The following is an 18,437-nucleotide window of genomic DNA, read 5'->3' on the forward strand; positions in this document are numbered from 1 at the left end:
GTATTTGCGTTGATTGTTGTTGCTAGAACTTTAAAAGCTAAAATAAACGTATTCCGTTATTTGTTATTACTTTGGAATTGCAATTTCAACTGCCATTAAAAATTGATAAATGGAAAACAATTTTCATTTTTGCTTGATTCGAACCTTTAAGGATTCCATTTTTTTCTACATTTTAAATTTTTTCTGTTCATGACTATTTTGAATTTTACAATATCATGTATCTGTGCTGAATGTTGTTGCAAGACACTTAAGTCTATAAGTAAATTAAATGAATTGTGTATATTATTAGTAGTCTGGCAATGCAGTTTCATCTGCATTAAAAAATTGATTATTTTAAGCTTTATTTGCAACACATTTCATTTCTGCTTTATTCGAACCTTTAAGGTTTCCATTTTTGTTCAACATTTTAGATGTTTACTGTTCACGATTCTATATCTAAATCTGTGTAGAATCTTTTTAAGCTTAAAGCTGATTTGTTTGTTTGTTTGTTTCATTTTACTCTTTTTCCCAACAGTATTTCAGTTATATAGGCGGGTAGTTTCCTAACCATCGTTCCTGGAGAGTTACACCAGTACTAGACAACCTTCCTCCGCGCTAAACTACCAAAGCATCTCCCGGGGATCGAACCCACGCCAGAGAGGTAACTGGATTGGAAGTCATCGACTCTAACCCCCGACCACGGAGGCGGTAATCTTAAAGCTGAAGCTGAATGACATGCATTGTATTGTATTATTTTGGAATTTATTGTTTGGGTTATTATTTTCTTATTTTATTTATAATGTGCCATTACAATTTTTATCTCTTGCTTCAGTTTTTGTACAAATTTATTTATATGAATTGTTACTGTTTTATTTTTGATTGCAATTTACTCATACCAATAAAAATGGCATTTTATTCTAAATGGCACGTATTTGATGCTCCAATAATTCACATCCCTTTACCTTATTATCTATAAACTAAACTCAGTGTGAATTACACATTAGACTTGAATATCTACTTTCAAGTTTCAACTCTTTTTAGTTCTAACTTGAACGTCACTTAGTAGATTATCACGTTATTTTTGCATTAAATATAGATCTAGATGCCATTGGTAAAGGTCTTTTTTAGACCTAAATCATCTTAAAATGAGTTTTGATAATGTTTAAAGTATATAGATTTCTTCCCGGACGTAACATTATGCAGTGAGAAGAGAAATAAAAACTCAAGAGTACATGCAGTCAAAAACAGAAGCTGACGCTTGTATATAAATTCATCATGGGATTTTAGTTATCTTAGGCATGCAAGTTCACATCTTCCAGGCCAGTCATTAAGAATGTCATTATTTAATCTATTGCCCGACTTTTTCCCCACAATACTGAAATGAAGTTGAGGATTTTTTTGCGTGCATTGTTGTTTTAAAAATCTACATGCAGAGAAATTTGAAAGCAATAATGCAAGATTTATCATCCGGATCGATAAATCGGGAAGGCGTATTAGACCTTTTAGTTTTAGTAGAGCCAATAGTGGATGAGGAGAATATTGAATTTCTTAATTTTGAATTTAAGGGACATTTCTAATATCAGACTTATGAGACTACCATTCAAATAGGTTGTAGAGGAAAGTGACGCTTAGGCGAATTTAGGGCATGATTACAAAAAAGTTTGATTCTATGTACAATGCTAATTGTGGAATCATGTGACAACGCCATTCGTAAAAGGGAAGCTGCTTATGGTGGTTTCAGCCAACACGACAATGGTGTGTTTTATGCCAATGCTTTTTTCGCAATAGTAGATTCATGCTAATGTCAATGGTGGATTTCTTAGACAATGCTTATTGTTGACTCAGGTGGCAAGAAAGGCCAAAGATGGGTTCAAGGAAAGACAACAGTGGTGTAGTCTGCGGACAATCAGTATAAAGTTGATTATACAAATTACAATTGATAGAAAGGCAATACTGGATTATGGTGACTACCTTAAAGGTTGATTCACACGAGACAATGCAAATGGCGGACAAATGACATTAATGGCGGATTCAAGGCATTAAAGCCGAATAAAAGAGATGAGGCAATGGGTAGGAAAAAAGGGGACAACGTAAATTGATTTGTTATGGGTTGGACGTCGCCCCAACAAAGAAGGTCATATTACAACGCAAATTTGTAATTCAGGATAAAAGTTCAATTCGAGGGAACGCCCTTATTAAGGTCTGTTCAGGTGACCACGCTTAGATAACATATATGTTGGGTGCAGGAGGCAGTACTAATTGTTTATTGCAGAACGCCAGTTGGCAGTTCTGAAGTCAGGAGACAACTGGCGGATTCAAAGGAAAACGTTTGAAGTAAATTATTTTGAAAACGCGAATGGTAGGGTTACCACCGGTTCATTCTTTGTGTTGAATCTCCTGTGGTTGATAAGGACCTGGAGTATGTGAACAGCGCTTATGGTAAAGACACTCCGAATTCAACTCTAACATGGATTTGAGAGACAACTCCAGTTGTCATCTTAGTCTAATTGCTCAGGTTTTATTTTACAAGACCTTGTATTTGACCAAAGACGACCAGTATATCATTGATACAATAACTAGAGTTTTGACCGCAAATAAGGGTCAGATCTAAATTGTGACCCCATGGGTGTTAAAATATTTTTGATAATGAATAGTTTTCGTCAAGAGATAACTTAAATTCGAACTTATTTAAGATATCAATAAAACAAACATTATCAAATCAAAAATGTGACCTCTAGAGTGTGTACAAGGTTTCGATTTTTACCTAGTGACCTACTTTTGGATTAAGAGTTAACCTATATTCAAACTCGCATGTATATTACATTGATACAAATTCTGACATTTTAACGGAGATCAAATCACAAATGTTACCAAGGTTTTCCTTTGATTTGACCTGGTGATCAAAGCTTTTATTCATTATTGACATTTCTGGTGATAATCTCCAGGCAAGAGTGAATTGTTTCTTACATCTTGTAAAACTCAACCATAGATCAATCAAACCCACTAACTTCTGCAGTTAAGTAGCAATTATCACTGCTACAAGAAATAACAAAGCTTTATTATAAAACATATCTTTATTTTTTTCTACATTATATACTGTTATACATAAAGAATTCTCCATGTAAAAACAATTTAACATTCACATTCAATCATCTTATAAAGAGAAAAGTCAAATCTTAAATTATCATTCTACTCATACAGCCAGAAAACATACAAAATATTCTAACTACAAAATTTCCGATCAAAACAAATGATAAAAACAAAGCTAAATTGAAATATACTAAAATTTGACAAAAGTTGTTCCAGTTAATTGTTAAATTCCAATAATTTACATGTAGATTTTCTTCTTCTTCTTTTAAATCTCTAAACAATTTGAACATAATTTCATATGATAATCTACTTTATATTATATAATGTAAACACGGAAGTCATATATTATAGTAATAGAATAATGAAAAAAGAAAATTCTCATCATTATTTTTGACACACAAGGAAGCTAAACAAAGTTCTGTGTGTCTCTGTATGTTCAATTCAGACATGTACATTTGGCAGACCCCCTTTTTGTAAAGGTTTAACAGCTGAACTTTAAAACCTGAAACCAAAACTAAACCATGTTGAGTTTTAACTCAATGTTTAGAAGGCATTCATAGTTTTAAAGTTCTACCGTAAATTGATTACTTCATATAATTTTATGATCAATTTGAATGATAACATTTTTTTTCTTCTACAATTTTTTTTCCAAATTATTACATAATTATTACAAAATGTTTATTATATTAAAGCTGTTAAGATAAGTTGATGGTACTATAATATTTGGAGACTTCTCTATGACTGTAGGTAACCTCTGAAACAAAAAAGAAAATTCTAAATTAATCACCTTTCCATAAAATTATGGAAACAATGTTTAGCAAATATTTCTAAATATTGCAACATATTTCTAATTATAGTAACATATTTCTATAATTAGTAGCTTAATTCCATATATGTCAAATTCTTCCTATATACAAATACGTCTTACAAAATATGACAATATATGACAATATCTTTCAAATTCTGTATATGACATATTTGTATAATTATATAATATACATAATATTTCTATAAACAGCCAAATCACTCAACAAGAGCACCCCAAAAGCGGGGATATTTAGCAACAAAAGTGGGGAATTTGCGCTCGAATGTATACTAGTATTTGTTTGAGTAATCAAAAATAATCTTTCCATTTGGGAAAATACAATCAAGAAATTTGTGTGAAAAGTGTTAATGAAAAAAAAAATCTTAATTACCCTAGTGATACTAAATGACATCTAGGATCAAAGTGTTTCCTTTATATATAATTAAAGGGCCATAACTCCAGGCCACTGGGTGGGGTCAATTTTGACCTCAGGGCTTATATTTGAACAAACTTGGTCGACACTCACTAAAAGATATTTCATGCAAATATCTAAGCTCTAGCTCTTTGGGTTTTTTAAAAAGATTTTTTAAGTTTTTAAAAGTGTCATAACATAACAAAATTTTTATTTAACATGAAATTGTATACATACAATTTATAGTCATACAGATACTGTGTGGTGTAAAGTTTAAAATACACATACAGGGGAAAATCAGTAAGCCCCTTGGGCGGGTCCAATTTTGCCCCAGGGCTTTTATTTGAATAAACTTGGTGAACACCCATTAGAAGATCTTTCATGCTTAATATCTTAGCTCTAGCTCTTTGGTTTTTTAAAAAAAAAGATTTTTCCCCTATACACATATTAAGAAAATCAACAAGCCCCTTGGGCAGGGCCAATTGGAACATTACCCCAGGACTCTTATTTGAACAAACTTGGTAGACACTCACAAGAAGATGTTCCATGCTTAATATCTAAGCTCTAGTTATTGGGTTTTTTAAGGAAGATCTTTTAAGTTTTTCCTATTTACAATGTACATATAAAGGAAAATCAATGACCCCCGGGGACGGGGCCAATTTTGACCCCAGGGCTTTTATTTGAACAACTTTGTAGACACTCACTAGAAGATGTTTCATGCCAAATACCTTAGCCAAAGCCTTTTGGGTTTTTTAAAAAGATTTTTTTCAGTTTTTTCTTCCTGTAGCCATGGCAACCAGAGTTCTGTATGGAATTAGATTCTTTGAACAATTTTTAAAGGTGACCACCAAAGGAACATTCCTGTGAAGTTGGTTTTCCGGTTTATATAGGAGATGTCATTTAAAGTAAAAGTTAACAGACGGACGACAAAAAAGCCTACCGTATCACTTTGTGACAGATGAGCTAAAAAGTAGGGCGTATTACATTATTTGTCATAAAAGTAGCAAGATGTCAACAAAATAGAATTTTGACTTCCATTATAAAATACTGAATCACTATAAATGTACAAATTGACTAAATGCAACAGAGGAAAAAGATGATTGAGATAATTGGCTCATGAGTAAATTTTCGGAAACTATGAAAGTACACAAAATATAAAAATCTTTTGAGAAAAAAAAATGCATTTCTAATGCATAATGGGCCTTTAAGTCAGTGTAGAATCTCATGCTGATTGTGTCAAATAATATTATGCTTTCCAGAGGCCTGCATTATACATGTGAAATTTCATTTAACTCATTCGAAAAATCTAGTGAATGAAGATATAGTGATATTTTTTTTATTACATACTCAAAACAAGAGGGCCATGATGGCCCTGAAAACGCTCATCTGTATAAAGGTCGCCGGGGCTGGTCAATTTTAACCCAGGGACTTTTATTCAAACAAACTTGGTGGACAGTCACTAGAAGATATTTCATGCTAACTATCTAAACTCTAGCTCTTTGGGTTTTTTAAAAGAAGTTTTTTAAGTTTTTACTATACACATATAAGTTACAAATGACCCAAGGTGGGCCATGTTTTAACCCCAGGGCCTTTATTTGAGCAAACTTGGTAGACACCAATTAGAAGATGTTTCATGCTAAATATTTAAGCTCTAGCTCTAAGGGTTTTTGCATGCCTGATGTACTATATTGTAAACATTATTCCATATTGGCAAGTTGAAGACATGTACATGTACAACAGTACAATTGCAGTAGTTGCATTTTAATGTAATTAGATAAAATTTAAATTACAACTAAAGTACTTACGGTAATTTCATTCTCATAAAAACTCTGCACATAAAGAATGAGATAAGAATGGACGCAAATCCTACACAGAATAGCAGTATCCTATTAAGCTTAGGCATCACCGGTGAATTTGTCTGGTCGAGAATAACAAAACCGAGCCCTCCGAGGGTGAATAGGAAACTAGAAGCTAATCCCTCCATAATATATTGACCATTTACTCTGTAAGGCATAAAGGCTACCTGAAAATTGAAGAAATTATGAACTTAAATCTATGTCAATACTGGCTTATTGAGAAGCTGAGGCACAACAAATGAATTAGATCGAGATCCAACACTGTGAATTAAAGAGCCTAGTAGGCAATTACCTGGCACTAACAGGTTTTCCAAGCTAATTCCCTGTTGCCATTTGAGCTACATGGTGCCATTTACAAAAGATTAGTCTTGTGTGACTAATTTTCAAATATGATGCTGTAAGTTTGTTTGTACTAGGAAAATCTAAAATATTTCTAATTCATAAGTCTATCAAAAAAGATCCTATCCAAAGATAACTGAACCCGAACACCCCACCCCCCCCCCCCCCCCCCCCGGAAAAAAAAAGCAACAGTAAACAAGAGGGCCATGATGGCCCTGAGGTCGCTCACCTGTATATATAGCCCCCCCCCCGGGCCAATTTTTACCCAAGGGCTTTTATTTGTTTATTTGAACAGACTTGGTAGACACCCATAAGAAGATGTTTCATGCAAAACATCTAAGTTCTAGCTCATTGGGTTTTTTAAAAGAAGATTTTTTAAGTTTTTACTATACACATATAGTTAAAAACAATGACACCCCTCGGGCAGGGCCAGTTTTGACCCCTGGGCTTTTATTTGAACAAACTTTGTAGATATTTACTTAAAGATGCTTAATATGTATATAAGGAAAATCAATGACCCCCGGGGCGGGGCCAGTTTTGACCCCAGGGCTTTTATTTGAACATACTTGGTAGACACCCATTAGAACATGTCTCATGCTAAATATCTTAGCTCTAGCTCTTTGGGTTCTTTAAAAGAAGATTTTATAAGTTTTTACTATATGCATATAAGGAAAATCAATGACCCCCTGGGGCGGGGCCAATTTTGACCCCAGGGCTTTTATTTGAACAAACTTGGTAGACATTTACTAGAAGATGTTTTATGCCAAATATCTAAGCTCTAGCTCTTACGGTTCTTTAAAAGAAGATTTTTTAAGTTTTTACTATATGCATATAGGGAAAATCAATGACCCCCCGGGGCGGGGCCAATTTTGACCCCAGGGCTTTTATTTGAACAAACTTGGTAGACACTCATTAGAAGATGTTTCATGCCAAATATCTAAGCTCTAGCTCTTAGGGTTGTTTAAAAGAAGATATTTAAAGATTTTTCTTTCGGTTGCCATGGCAACCAGAGTTCTGCATGGAATTAAATTCTTTGAACAATTTTTAAAGGTGACCACCAAAGGAACATTCCTGTGAAGTTTGGATGAAATTGGCTCAGTGGTTTATGAGGAGATGTCATTTAAAGCAAAAGTTTATGGACGGACGCCGGACGGACGCTGGACGAAAAGCGATCACAAAAGCTCACCCTGTCACTTTGTGACAGGTGAGCTAAAAGTGAGCTAAATATCATGTATAATTGAACTTACAGGTTTAGAATTCCCTCTTTCATCTGTGGTGGAACCAATACTAGGTGGCTCTACAATAACATCATAGATAATGCCTGGAATTAATCAAACATAAACTTGTTATACTATATGCCTAGCTTGTTCCCAGAATGAAAAGAAAGGCACTTTTGTTCAATTCATTAGAATTAAAGGGGCATTTAAAAGCCACAATTATGACATGTAGTGAACACTCCGTTTGAACAAGTCACATAATCACATCCTGGAATTTTTCAAAATGACTTAAAATGCTACAAAATAAAGGATTCAGTGATATGGAGAATTAATAAACTGAATGAAGAAAAAGTAAATTTTGTAAATTGTTAGTAAAATTGTTATTGATCTTTACAAAAATCATAATTAAGGTTTAAGGGCTAATTTGTTTTTAAGCTGGCCTACTTGTTGGTAGGGCTGTCAATTGTTTATCCATTAAAAGGGACGATCCGTTTTTAACTAAAAACTGGTAAAGAAATTTAATAACCTATAACCAAGGTAAATATTTAATTTAGACAAAGAGCAGAGGAAGTTTTAAATTGTTCTACACCTTAATACCTTAATTTTTATAACAAGCAAGATATGACATTTTTGTTTTGTTTTAATTGTTCTTAACATTAATTTTGATTTTTTACTGGTCATTATCAGTTTAACTGGCTTTATTAATTATATACTGTTCATTATAATTTTCATGCTTTTAATATATAACCTTGGACATAGCCTGAATACTTATTTCAGTCATATTTAAACGCACTCGGCTACGGAATCCGTCTTATTGCTAAGAATAAAACTTTACCAAACTCGTATGTACAAAGCATTGTCAAATGCTGTTCTCATTAGGGAAGGGGGAGGCATTAATGAATTCATCAAACAATTCGGTAAAGTTTTGTACTTTGAGCCAGGATGTGATTTTTGGTCTTCCTTTAATAGATATTACGATTGAAAAGTCCTCTGCAGGTGGATTGTTTACCGAAAAACATCCTTTATAAATGTTAAGGGAAACTTTGGATTTTGGATCTGGAGAATCTCACTTGCCCGGTCGGGCGGGTTTGATGAAACTTTTTTCACGTCCGACCTGAAATTTCACTCACAAATGCCGGCGGGTGAGTGGATTTGTCGAGGCATGAGATTGGTTCTTAATACATTCATTACATACATGCATTTAACTGTTTTAATTCACTTGGTCAGGAAAAAGTTCTGTTATCTATCAGGGTTCTAGGTGACACTTATTACAGCTTCCCAGTACGCATTGCTTAAAGCCTTGGAGGTATATTTTTCACAGCTAGGTTTCTTTGTATGCTTGATTTTAGATAACGTTAAAACAGCAACTGTGATTAGAGATTAAAAAGAAAACAAGAGGGCCATGATGGCCCTGAAGTCGCTCACCTGTATATTGGCCCCCCGAAGCAGGGCCAGTTTAAACCTCAGTGCTTTTATTTGAACAAACTTGGTAGACACTTATTAGAAGATATTTCATGCTAAACATCTAAGGTCTAGCTTGTTGGGTTTTTTAAAACAAGAGTTTTTAAGTTTTTTCTTTACACATATATTTAAAAACAATGACACCCCTGGGGCAGGGCCAGTTTTTACCCCAGGGCTTTTATTTGAACAATATTTGTAGACACTCGCTAGAATATGTTTCATGCTAAATATCTAAACTCTAGCTATTCGGGTTTTTCCATGAAGATTTTTAAGTTTTTGCTATACACATATAAGGAAAATCAATGTTCCCTGGGGTGGGACCAATTTTGACCCCAGGGCTCTTATTTGAACAAACTTGGTAGACATCCATTAGAACATGTTTCATGCTAAATATATTAGCTCTAGCTCTTTGGGTTCTTTAAAAGAAGATTTTTAAGTTTTTACTATATTCATATATGGAAAATCAATGACCCCCTGGGGCGGGGCCAATTTTGACCCCCAGGGCTCTTATTTGAACAAACTTGGTAGACATCCATTAGAACATGTTTCATGCTAAATATCTTAGCTCTAGCTCTTTGGGTTCTTTAAAAGAAGATTTTTAAGATTTTACTATATGCATAAAGGAAAATTCAATGACCCCCTGGGGCGGGGCCAATTTTGACCCTAGGGCTTTTATTTGTACAAACTTGGTAGACACCTATTAGAAGATATTTCATGCTTAATATCTTAGCTCTAGCTCTTTGGGTTCTTTAAAAGAAGATTTTTCAAGTTTTTATTATATACATATAAGGAAAATCAATGACCCCCTGGGGCGGGGCCAATTTTGACCCCAGGGCTTTGATTTGTTCAAACTTGGTAGACACCCACTAGAAGATGTTTCATGCCAAATATCTAAGCTCTAGCTCTATGGGTTTTTTAGAAGAAGACATTTAAAGTTTTTTTCTTTTGGTTGCCATGGCAACCAGAGTTTGCATGGAATTAAATTCTTTGAACAATTTTCAAAGGTGACCACCAAAGGAACATTCCTGTGAAGTTTGGATGAAATTGGCTTAGAGGTTTATGAGGAGATGTCATTTAAAGTAAAAGTTTACGGACAACGGACGGACTGACGCCGGACGAAAAGTGATCACAAAAGCTCACCCTGTCACAAAGTGACAGGTGAGCTAAAAAATGGCGGATGGGATTTATCAAACTCTGATGCAGAGCATAGCCAATCACAGAGCATAGCCAATCAAATCACTGTGTGGAGTTTGGATAATTTTGGAAATATTTGCAGCCCTCTGATGATAGGTTGAACACCATCAATTTATTTGTTTCTGTTTTACGGTACAATATACATGAATTTACTTATTTACTAAGTGAAAGAAAGATTTGGTTTATATGTATTCTGAACATGCATTATGCTTGACATTAAATCATTAAAGCTAATTTATATCAATTTATAATAAACTTATTAAACATCATTTATTAAACATCTAAATACTTCAATAAAATATTTGTTTTCCTCTAATTAATACAGGGAAGTCAAAGGCTGGGCCCGCGAAGCTATAGACTACATGCGTATATTTAAAAGAAAATCAAATAAAAAACAATTAAAAAATACATATAGAATTCTATACCTAATATGGAAAAGGCAAAGCCTCAAAGCGAGCTCGATTTTCTTTTACCGTAAGTTAGTTTAAAATAATCGTTAATTTTTATTTTACATTTTCCGTTTAAAAATTGTCATTAGGTTTTTTATACACTGCTTCCATTTATTCTGGTTCCTCTTTTCTATTATGGTTCCTATGTAAGTGCGCAGTACACCAGTCTACGTTTCGGTTTTCAATCAGAGTACATCGGCTTTTATCGTTATCTTGTAATTGGAAAAGTTGCGATGTGTCCAATTCGGTACTTCGGACGAAAGTTTCTTAAACCATCACTTAGCAGGTACTCGGGTTACCATAAAGCTCGCTTTGCGAGCAGGCCCTTTGGGCCAGCTCGTCGAACTCGCTAATAATATAATAATAAACTTGCCCATTTATCATGTTTATTACACATCTAAATACTTCAATAATAGCGAGCTCAACGAGCTGGCCTCGAATTATAAAAACTGAGGAATTCTGACTGAAAACGGATGTGTAGACTGGTCACCTGCGCACTTCTATGGGAACCATAATTGGACAGGGAATAAGAATAACGGAAGATGTGTATAAAATATGGAATGACAGTTTTAAAACGGAAAATGTAAAATGAAAATTGAACTTGAAAATTTTAACCGACTTTTCCCGTACATAGGTTTTGCCGGATTTCATTAAATGTACATTTACCTCCTCTTTTTTTAACAAACAAAACATTCTAACACTATCGTATAAACAAAGAAGGCCCGACAACAATGCACTCGCCGTTCTTATTATCTCCCTGTGTATTTTCACATTGAGGGCGCCATTTTGTTTGAAAAATCTGATAAATCCAAACAATTTTTTGTCGAATTTTGATGTGAAAACTATCTAGAATGAAAGAAAATGGTCTTACTAAGAAAATGAATCCGAACACCAATATCTTTTATTCAGTCGTTAACGCTGTACAGACGTTTAAAGTATTGTTTATGACGTCACAATGTAGCGCCAAACAGCACGTGCAAAACAATCAAATCAAGTACGCTATTTTAATGTCGCAAACGTGTTAAGTATTACATTTATTTCACTTTTAATAATCTTTATTTCACTTGAAAAATTATAGAGTGAAATAAAATAACAGTCTGTGCGAAAGTCCGTCGGTCCTCGCTGAATAAAAATCATGCGGTCCGAGAAAAATTCCTTTCCGTCAGTCCTCATGTCCGAATAAAATTTCAAAAAGTTAAAATATCAATGACCTGATTGATAACAAGTTCCCGGTGATGCAAAGAATTTATTAAAGAAGATATTGACCAACCTTAGATCTATTTTGTACCTGTCAAATAAATACCAGTCAACTCTGTCTTCAAAAAGTTTAATCAACAACGGTAAATTTTGCCGTAAATTACAGATTTGAAAATTTTGTTTTATGATGCCTGTTGAAATAGCCAATGAGTAACAATCTTAAAATAATCAAAAAATATTAAATCTAATGTAATCAAAACCAACAACAAGTAGAATTGTGAATGTTTCTGCAGGAAACAGACAAATTTTCAATTGTCACATATTTTCGCGATGCCGCTTTTTATAATAAAAAAATCGTAACCAAAAGGAAACTTTGTTTTGTTAAAATGTGTGTAATAACACTTAAATGTAGTTTAAGAATTAAAATTACTAAAGCTATTGTTCACATTAGTTGAGATGGAGCCATTACCAGTATGTGTTTGTCATATTACAATGAATATTTTCTTATGGGAGGGGGGTGTGTGGAGTGAATCTGGAAGAAAACAGCATAATGGTCTGATGATGTAGAGTTCTTGAAATTATATTTTAAATCTTTTCAATCACTTTTATGGTACAGTGTATTTCATTTGGGACATACTACCATTTTCCTGAATAAGCTTTTTCTCTGTTCAAACTCCGACTCTCCAACCCTTAGCTTACTCTGCTAATATACATCATATTCGTCAACTGCATAAGTGCAGCAAAGATGGCTTAACATATTCAATGTGATCTGTGCTCCTACTTTTCTGTGCTTGGGAGTCCAAGGACTCCTCCTTTGAAAATCCTAGTGAGAACCCTGCTTAAGTTATTTCAATTGGTCAGCATCTTCTTATGTTTCTATATTGATGGTCTCACTAATTTAAAGAAAGACAATCATTTTTACATTCAACCGAGTTATTATAAAATAATGCTTGAAATGTCTGGGCCGGAAAAATATCATCCGGGCCGGAAATAAACCTAAGGGTCTCGGTCCTTGTGGCCTGAAAAAAAATTTGACTTTCGCATAGACTGAAATAAACAAAAAAACTTTTATCAACGTTTTCAAAATTCATTATTCTCAAAATGTTTCTACACACGTAAGATTTAACGACAGTTTTTTTCATACCACTAGAACAGCCTTTATTTTTCATACCACTGGAACAGTGCCTCTAAAGAACGTTTCTATCGGAAACAAATTTAACCACCCAGACATAAAAATCCAACATTTAATAATAATTATATGTTTTCTTGACGTGTAAGAAAAAAACCCAGAAAAAATAAAGGGGCGAAGCCATATTTAACACAGTACGTGTGACGTCACACGCACTCGTCACTGCATGCATTTGTTTACAAACATTGAAACAACAGTTGAGCTGATTCCTTCTTTCTTCCTGTAAATTAAGGTAATTCACGTAGCACAAATGACAAAATACATTAATTATATTCATTTAATAGGAGGGAACCAGAATAAATGGAAGCAGTGTATAAAATATCGAATGACAATTTTAAAACGGAAATTTTAAAATAAAAATGAGCGATTATTTCATACTATTTAAAGTTAAAAATACATCGAGCTCGCTTTGAGGCTTTGCCTTTTTTCATATTAAAAATAAAAATGTGGAGTAACTGTATGCATATTTGCAAATATGCAGACGTTTCTCCCCCCCAAAATAGGGAGAGAACCGTCAAGGAGGAAACGTCAGGGCAGAAACTCGTAATGCCTAGGTCACAAATAAAATATGCGCCGTCTGATTAAACGATTTTTATAAAATCGGCAGATTTTTTGATGTTGTGGACGCCCGGGCGATTTTAAATCTGATACCTTGCGTGGTCATGAATGAAACAGTCGTTGGGATATTTTTGCCAAATGGATTTTACAGAAAGAATTAAACGGATCGGGCGGTCGCCGCCCAATGTCCGTACGGCGCCTGTGCGATTTAAGAGTGAATCCGACGGTTGCCAAGCGGGCGCCGGGCGACAATAACTTTACATTTAATGACATCCTTTATAAATCAGCCAGTTGTAATTATGCCAGCAAAGAAGTCAGCTGCCAAAGCCAAGGGGGAGGCCAAGGAGATGGTCAGTGTTGTTGACACCGAGTCACCAACGGCCAGTGTCGAGGCCGTAGAAGGCAAAAATCAATTAAACATTCTCATGGACATTGAAGAAAAAATTCATGTTTACTAGTATTCAAAAGAAATTCACAAATATATTTTTGAGGCAATTACAACTTCTTCAAGCTGAAATTACAACAAACATAAGCAGCCCGGTCGCCGGATGACAAAACGATGACCGCCCGGTGCCTGTACATGAATCGTCCGGGTACCGGGCGATAATCGTTTGACAACTTGTCTCTATTCAGGGACCGGGCGGGACCCGGCCGATGTCCGTCGGGACGCCTTTTAAATCGGACGGTGTTTTAGAAGAACAAGAAATTGCCCGATCAAAAAATCATCGCCCTGTCGCGGCCCGGCGACCGAGCGATGTCCGCTCGATGATATTTATACTCAGTGACACCAAAAATTATCTTCCGGCCGCCGTTAGCTTTTAAGTATTACTTAAAACTCGAAGGCGCCCGCCCGATGAGCAAAATTTTCAGCTGCTGCCGTCCGATAGTCACTGCCGCCGGACGGACGCCGGCCGATATTGCGATTTTGTGGAGAAACAGTCGCCGCCCGGCGGCATTTTCTTATTTGTGACCTAGGCTTAAGGGAGAGAATAGTCTGAATACCCAAAGTTTAATCAAATAATGATTACCTCCTGTCACAAGAAAATATGACAGCAAGACAATTGCAAACATTGTCATCGCAGAGGGTTGCTTGATCCACGTCGGCTTCTTTAACCTCAACCGTGGACATTCTAACACAGAAAAGGGAATATTGTACAACGATTCCATTGTTGATGGGAAAGGGCGAAAGTCTATACAGATTTGAAGGTACTCGTCCATACAGATTTGAAAGTCGTAAAATCTGCATGATGTCGTGAAAGTAAATATAGATCTACTGTAAGGAATAAAAGATACGTTTTTCTGAAACTTTTTCATTTTAATGAAAAATAAATTAGGTTTTTATAAGGAATAGTTTGAACAAAAACATAAAAAATGCATTACCGCATGTACTGAAAAAGGTTCATGACCACCAAATTTTACTCTTGATATTTTGTCTATACAGATTTGACTGAACTAATAATGTCTATCCTAATATGTGTCCTGATTTGAAAGATCTTACCAAGTTATGTGTACTAAAAAACTTAACTTCACTAATTTTACTATATTTCACCCTATATAATGTGTCTATACAGATTTCACCAGACTTCATTCGGTATGATCTGTCTATACAGATTTCACCAGACTTCATTCGGTATGATCTGTCTATACAGATTTCACCAGACTTCATTCATTATGATCTGTCTATACAGATTTCACCAGATTTCATTCGGTATGATCTGTCTATACAGATTTCACTAGACTTCATTTATTATGAACTGTCTATACAGATTTCACCAGACTTCATTCGGTATGATCTATCTATACAAATTTCACCAGACTTCATTCATTATGATCTGTCTATACAGATTTCACCAGACTTCATTCAGTATGATCTGTCTATACAGATTTCACCAGACTTCATTCATTATGATCTGTCTATACAGATTTCACCAGATTTCATTCGGTATGATCTGTCTATACAGATTTCACTAGACTCACTAGACTTCATTCATTATGAACTGTCTATACAGATTTCACTAGACTTCATTCATTATGATCTGTCTATACAGATTTCACTAGACTTCATTCATTATGATCTGTCTATACAGATTTCACCAGACTTCATTCATTATGAACTGTCTATACAGATTTCACTAGATTGCATTCATTATAATCTGTCTATACAGATTTCACTAGACTTCATTCATTATGATCTGTCTATACAGATTTCACCATACTTTATTTATTATAATCTGTCTATACAGATTTCACTAGATTTCATTCATTATGATCTGTCTATACACTGATTTCACTACACTTTATTTATTATAATCTGTCTATACAGTTTTCACTAGATTTCATTCGGTATCATCTGTCTATACAGATTTCACCATACTTCATTCGGTATGATCTGTCTATACAGATTTCACTAGATTGCATTCATTATGATCTGTCTATACACTGATTTCACTACACTTTATTTATTATAATCTGTCTATACAGTTTTCACTAGATTTCATTCGGTATCATCTGTCTTTACAGATTTCACCATACTTCATTCGGTATGATCTGTCTATACAGATTTCACTAGATTGCATTCATTATGAACTGTCTATACAGATTTCACCATACTTCATTCGGTATGATCTGTCTATACAAATTTCTCTAGACTTCATTCATTATGAACTGTCTATACAGATTTCACTAGACTTCATTCATTATAATCTGTCTATACAGATTTCACTACACTTTATTTATAATGAACTGTCTATACAGATTTCACTAGATTTCATACAGATTTCACTAGACTTCATTCATTATAATCTGTCTATACAGATTTCACTACACTTTATTTATTATGAACTGTCTATACAGATTTCACTAGATTTCATTCGGTATGATCTGTCTATACAGATTTCACTAGATTGCATTCATTATGAACTGTCTATACAGATTTCACTAGACTTCATTCATTATAATCTGTCTATGCAGATTTCACTACACTTTATTTATTATGAACTGTCTATACAGATTTCACTAGATTTCATTCGGTATGATCTGTCTATACAGATTTCACTAGATTGCATTCATTATGAACTGTCTATACAGATTTCACTAGACTTCATTCATTATTATCTGTCTATACAGATTTCACTACACTTTATTTATTATGAACTGTCTATACAGATTTCACTAGACTTCATTCATTATTATCTGTCTATACAGATTTCACTACACTTTATTTATTATGAACTGTCTATACAGATTTCACTAGATTTCATTCGGTATGATCTGTCTATACAGATTTCACCATACTTCATTCGGTATGATCTGTCTATACAGATTTCACTACACTTTATTTATTATGAACTGTCTATACAGATTTCACTAGACTTCATTCATTATGATCTGTCTATACAGATTTCACTACACTTTATTTATTATGAACTGTCTATACAGATTTCACTAGACTTCATTCAGTATGATCTGTCTATACAGATTTCACTACACTTTATTTATTATGAACTGTCTATACAGATTTCACTAGATTTCATTCGGTATGATCTGTCTATACAGATTTCACCATACTTCATTCGGTATGATCTGTCTATACAGATTTCACTACATTGCATTCATTATGAACTGTCTATACAGATTTCACAAGACTTCATTCATTATGATCTGTCTATACAGATTTCACCAGATTTCATTCGGTATGATCTGTCTATACAGATTTCACCAGACTTCATTTTTTAGCTCGACTTTTCTATGAAAAGGGGAGCTATCCTACTCGCCCCGGCGTCGGCGTCACACCTTGGTTAAGTTTTTCGTACCACCCCACTTTATTTCAGAAGTATTACAAGTATGGCTTTGAAACTTACCATACTTGTTCACCATCATAACCTCCATCTACAGACAAGAGTACATAACTCTGTCAAGGTTTTTGACAGAATTATGGCCCTTTTTTGACTTAGAAAGTGTATTGAGCTTGGTTAAGTTTTTTGTACCACCTCACTTTATTTCAAAACCATTGGAGGTATTGCTTTGAAACTGACCATACTTGTTTACCATCACGACCTTCATCAACAGACAAGAGGACATAACTCTGTCAAGGTTTTTGACAGAATTATGCCCCTTTTTGACTTAGAAAATACATTGAATATGGGTAAAATCCACTTATTGCCTTAACCCTTTGAGATATTGCTTTGAAACTTTTAATGCTATTTCACATCATTACCCCCATCTGTACGCAAGAGAAGGTAACTCTGTCAAGGATTGTGTTTAAAAAAATTAAGGCCTTTTATCGACTTAGAATCTTGGTTAAGTTTTTAGTACCAGTCCACTTTTTGACTGAACTGTTTGAGATATTAATTTGAAAGTTGGAATACTTGTTTACCATCATGGTCCCAAAACATGGGCAGGAGAAGGTAATTCTGTTAAGGATTTTATTTGAATTATGGCCCTTTTTGACATAGAAACTCAGTTAAGATTTTCATTCTTGTCCACTTGTTGACTTAACCATTTGAGATATTACTTTGGAAGTTGGAGTTCTTATGTGCCATCATGAGACCTAATCTGTAAGCAAGAGAAGATAACTCTGTGAAAATGTTTCTTGATTTGTACTTAGAAATTCCTAGTTAAAGTCTTGTGTGCCCTTAACTGTCAAAGTTTTGTTTTATAGGCAAGCACTAAAAAAAAAGCGCGCTGTCCTT

At 34.3% G+C, this 18,437-nt stretch overlaps 1 protein-coding gene across 1 annotated transcript; it reads right to left on the minus strand.

Annotated features, from left to right (window-relative positions):
* Positions 1-3,034: 3,034 nt before the first annotated feature.
* LOC132752418 (oligosaccharyltransferase complex subunit ostc-B-like) lies at positions 3,035-14,942 on the minus strand. Its single transcript, XM_060742740.1, has 4 exons — positions 14,775-14,942; positions 7,729-7,802; positions 6,092-6,309; positions 3,035-3,823 (listed from the first exon to the last, which is right to left on the minus strand). Exons 1-4 carry the CDS (start codon positions 14,911-14,913, stop codon positions 3,805-3,807), a joined length of 450 nt encoding a protein of 149 aa, XP_060598723.1. The 5' UTR covers positions 14,914-14,942; the 3' UTR covers positions 3,035-3,804.
* Between the last annotated feature and the right edge of the window lie 3,495 nt (positions 14,943-18,437).

Source organism: Ruditapes philippinarum, unplaced genomic scaffold, assembly GCF_026571515.1.
Source record: "Ruditapes philippinarum isolate M1 unplaced genomic scaffold, ASM2657151v2 ctg270_1_1_1_1, whole genome shotgun sequence".
Lineage (NCBI taxonomy): Eukaryota > Metazoa > Mollusca > Bivalvia > Venerida > Veneridae > Ruditapes > Ruditapes philippinarum.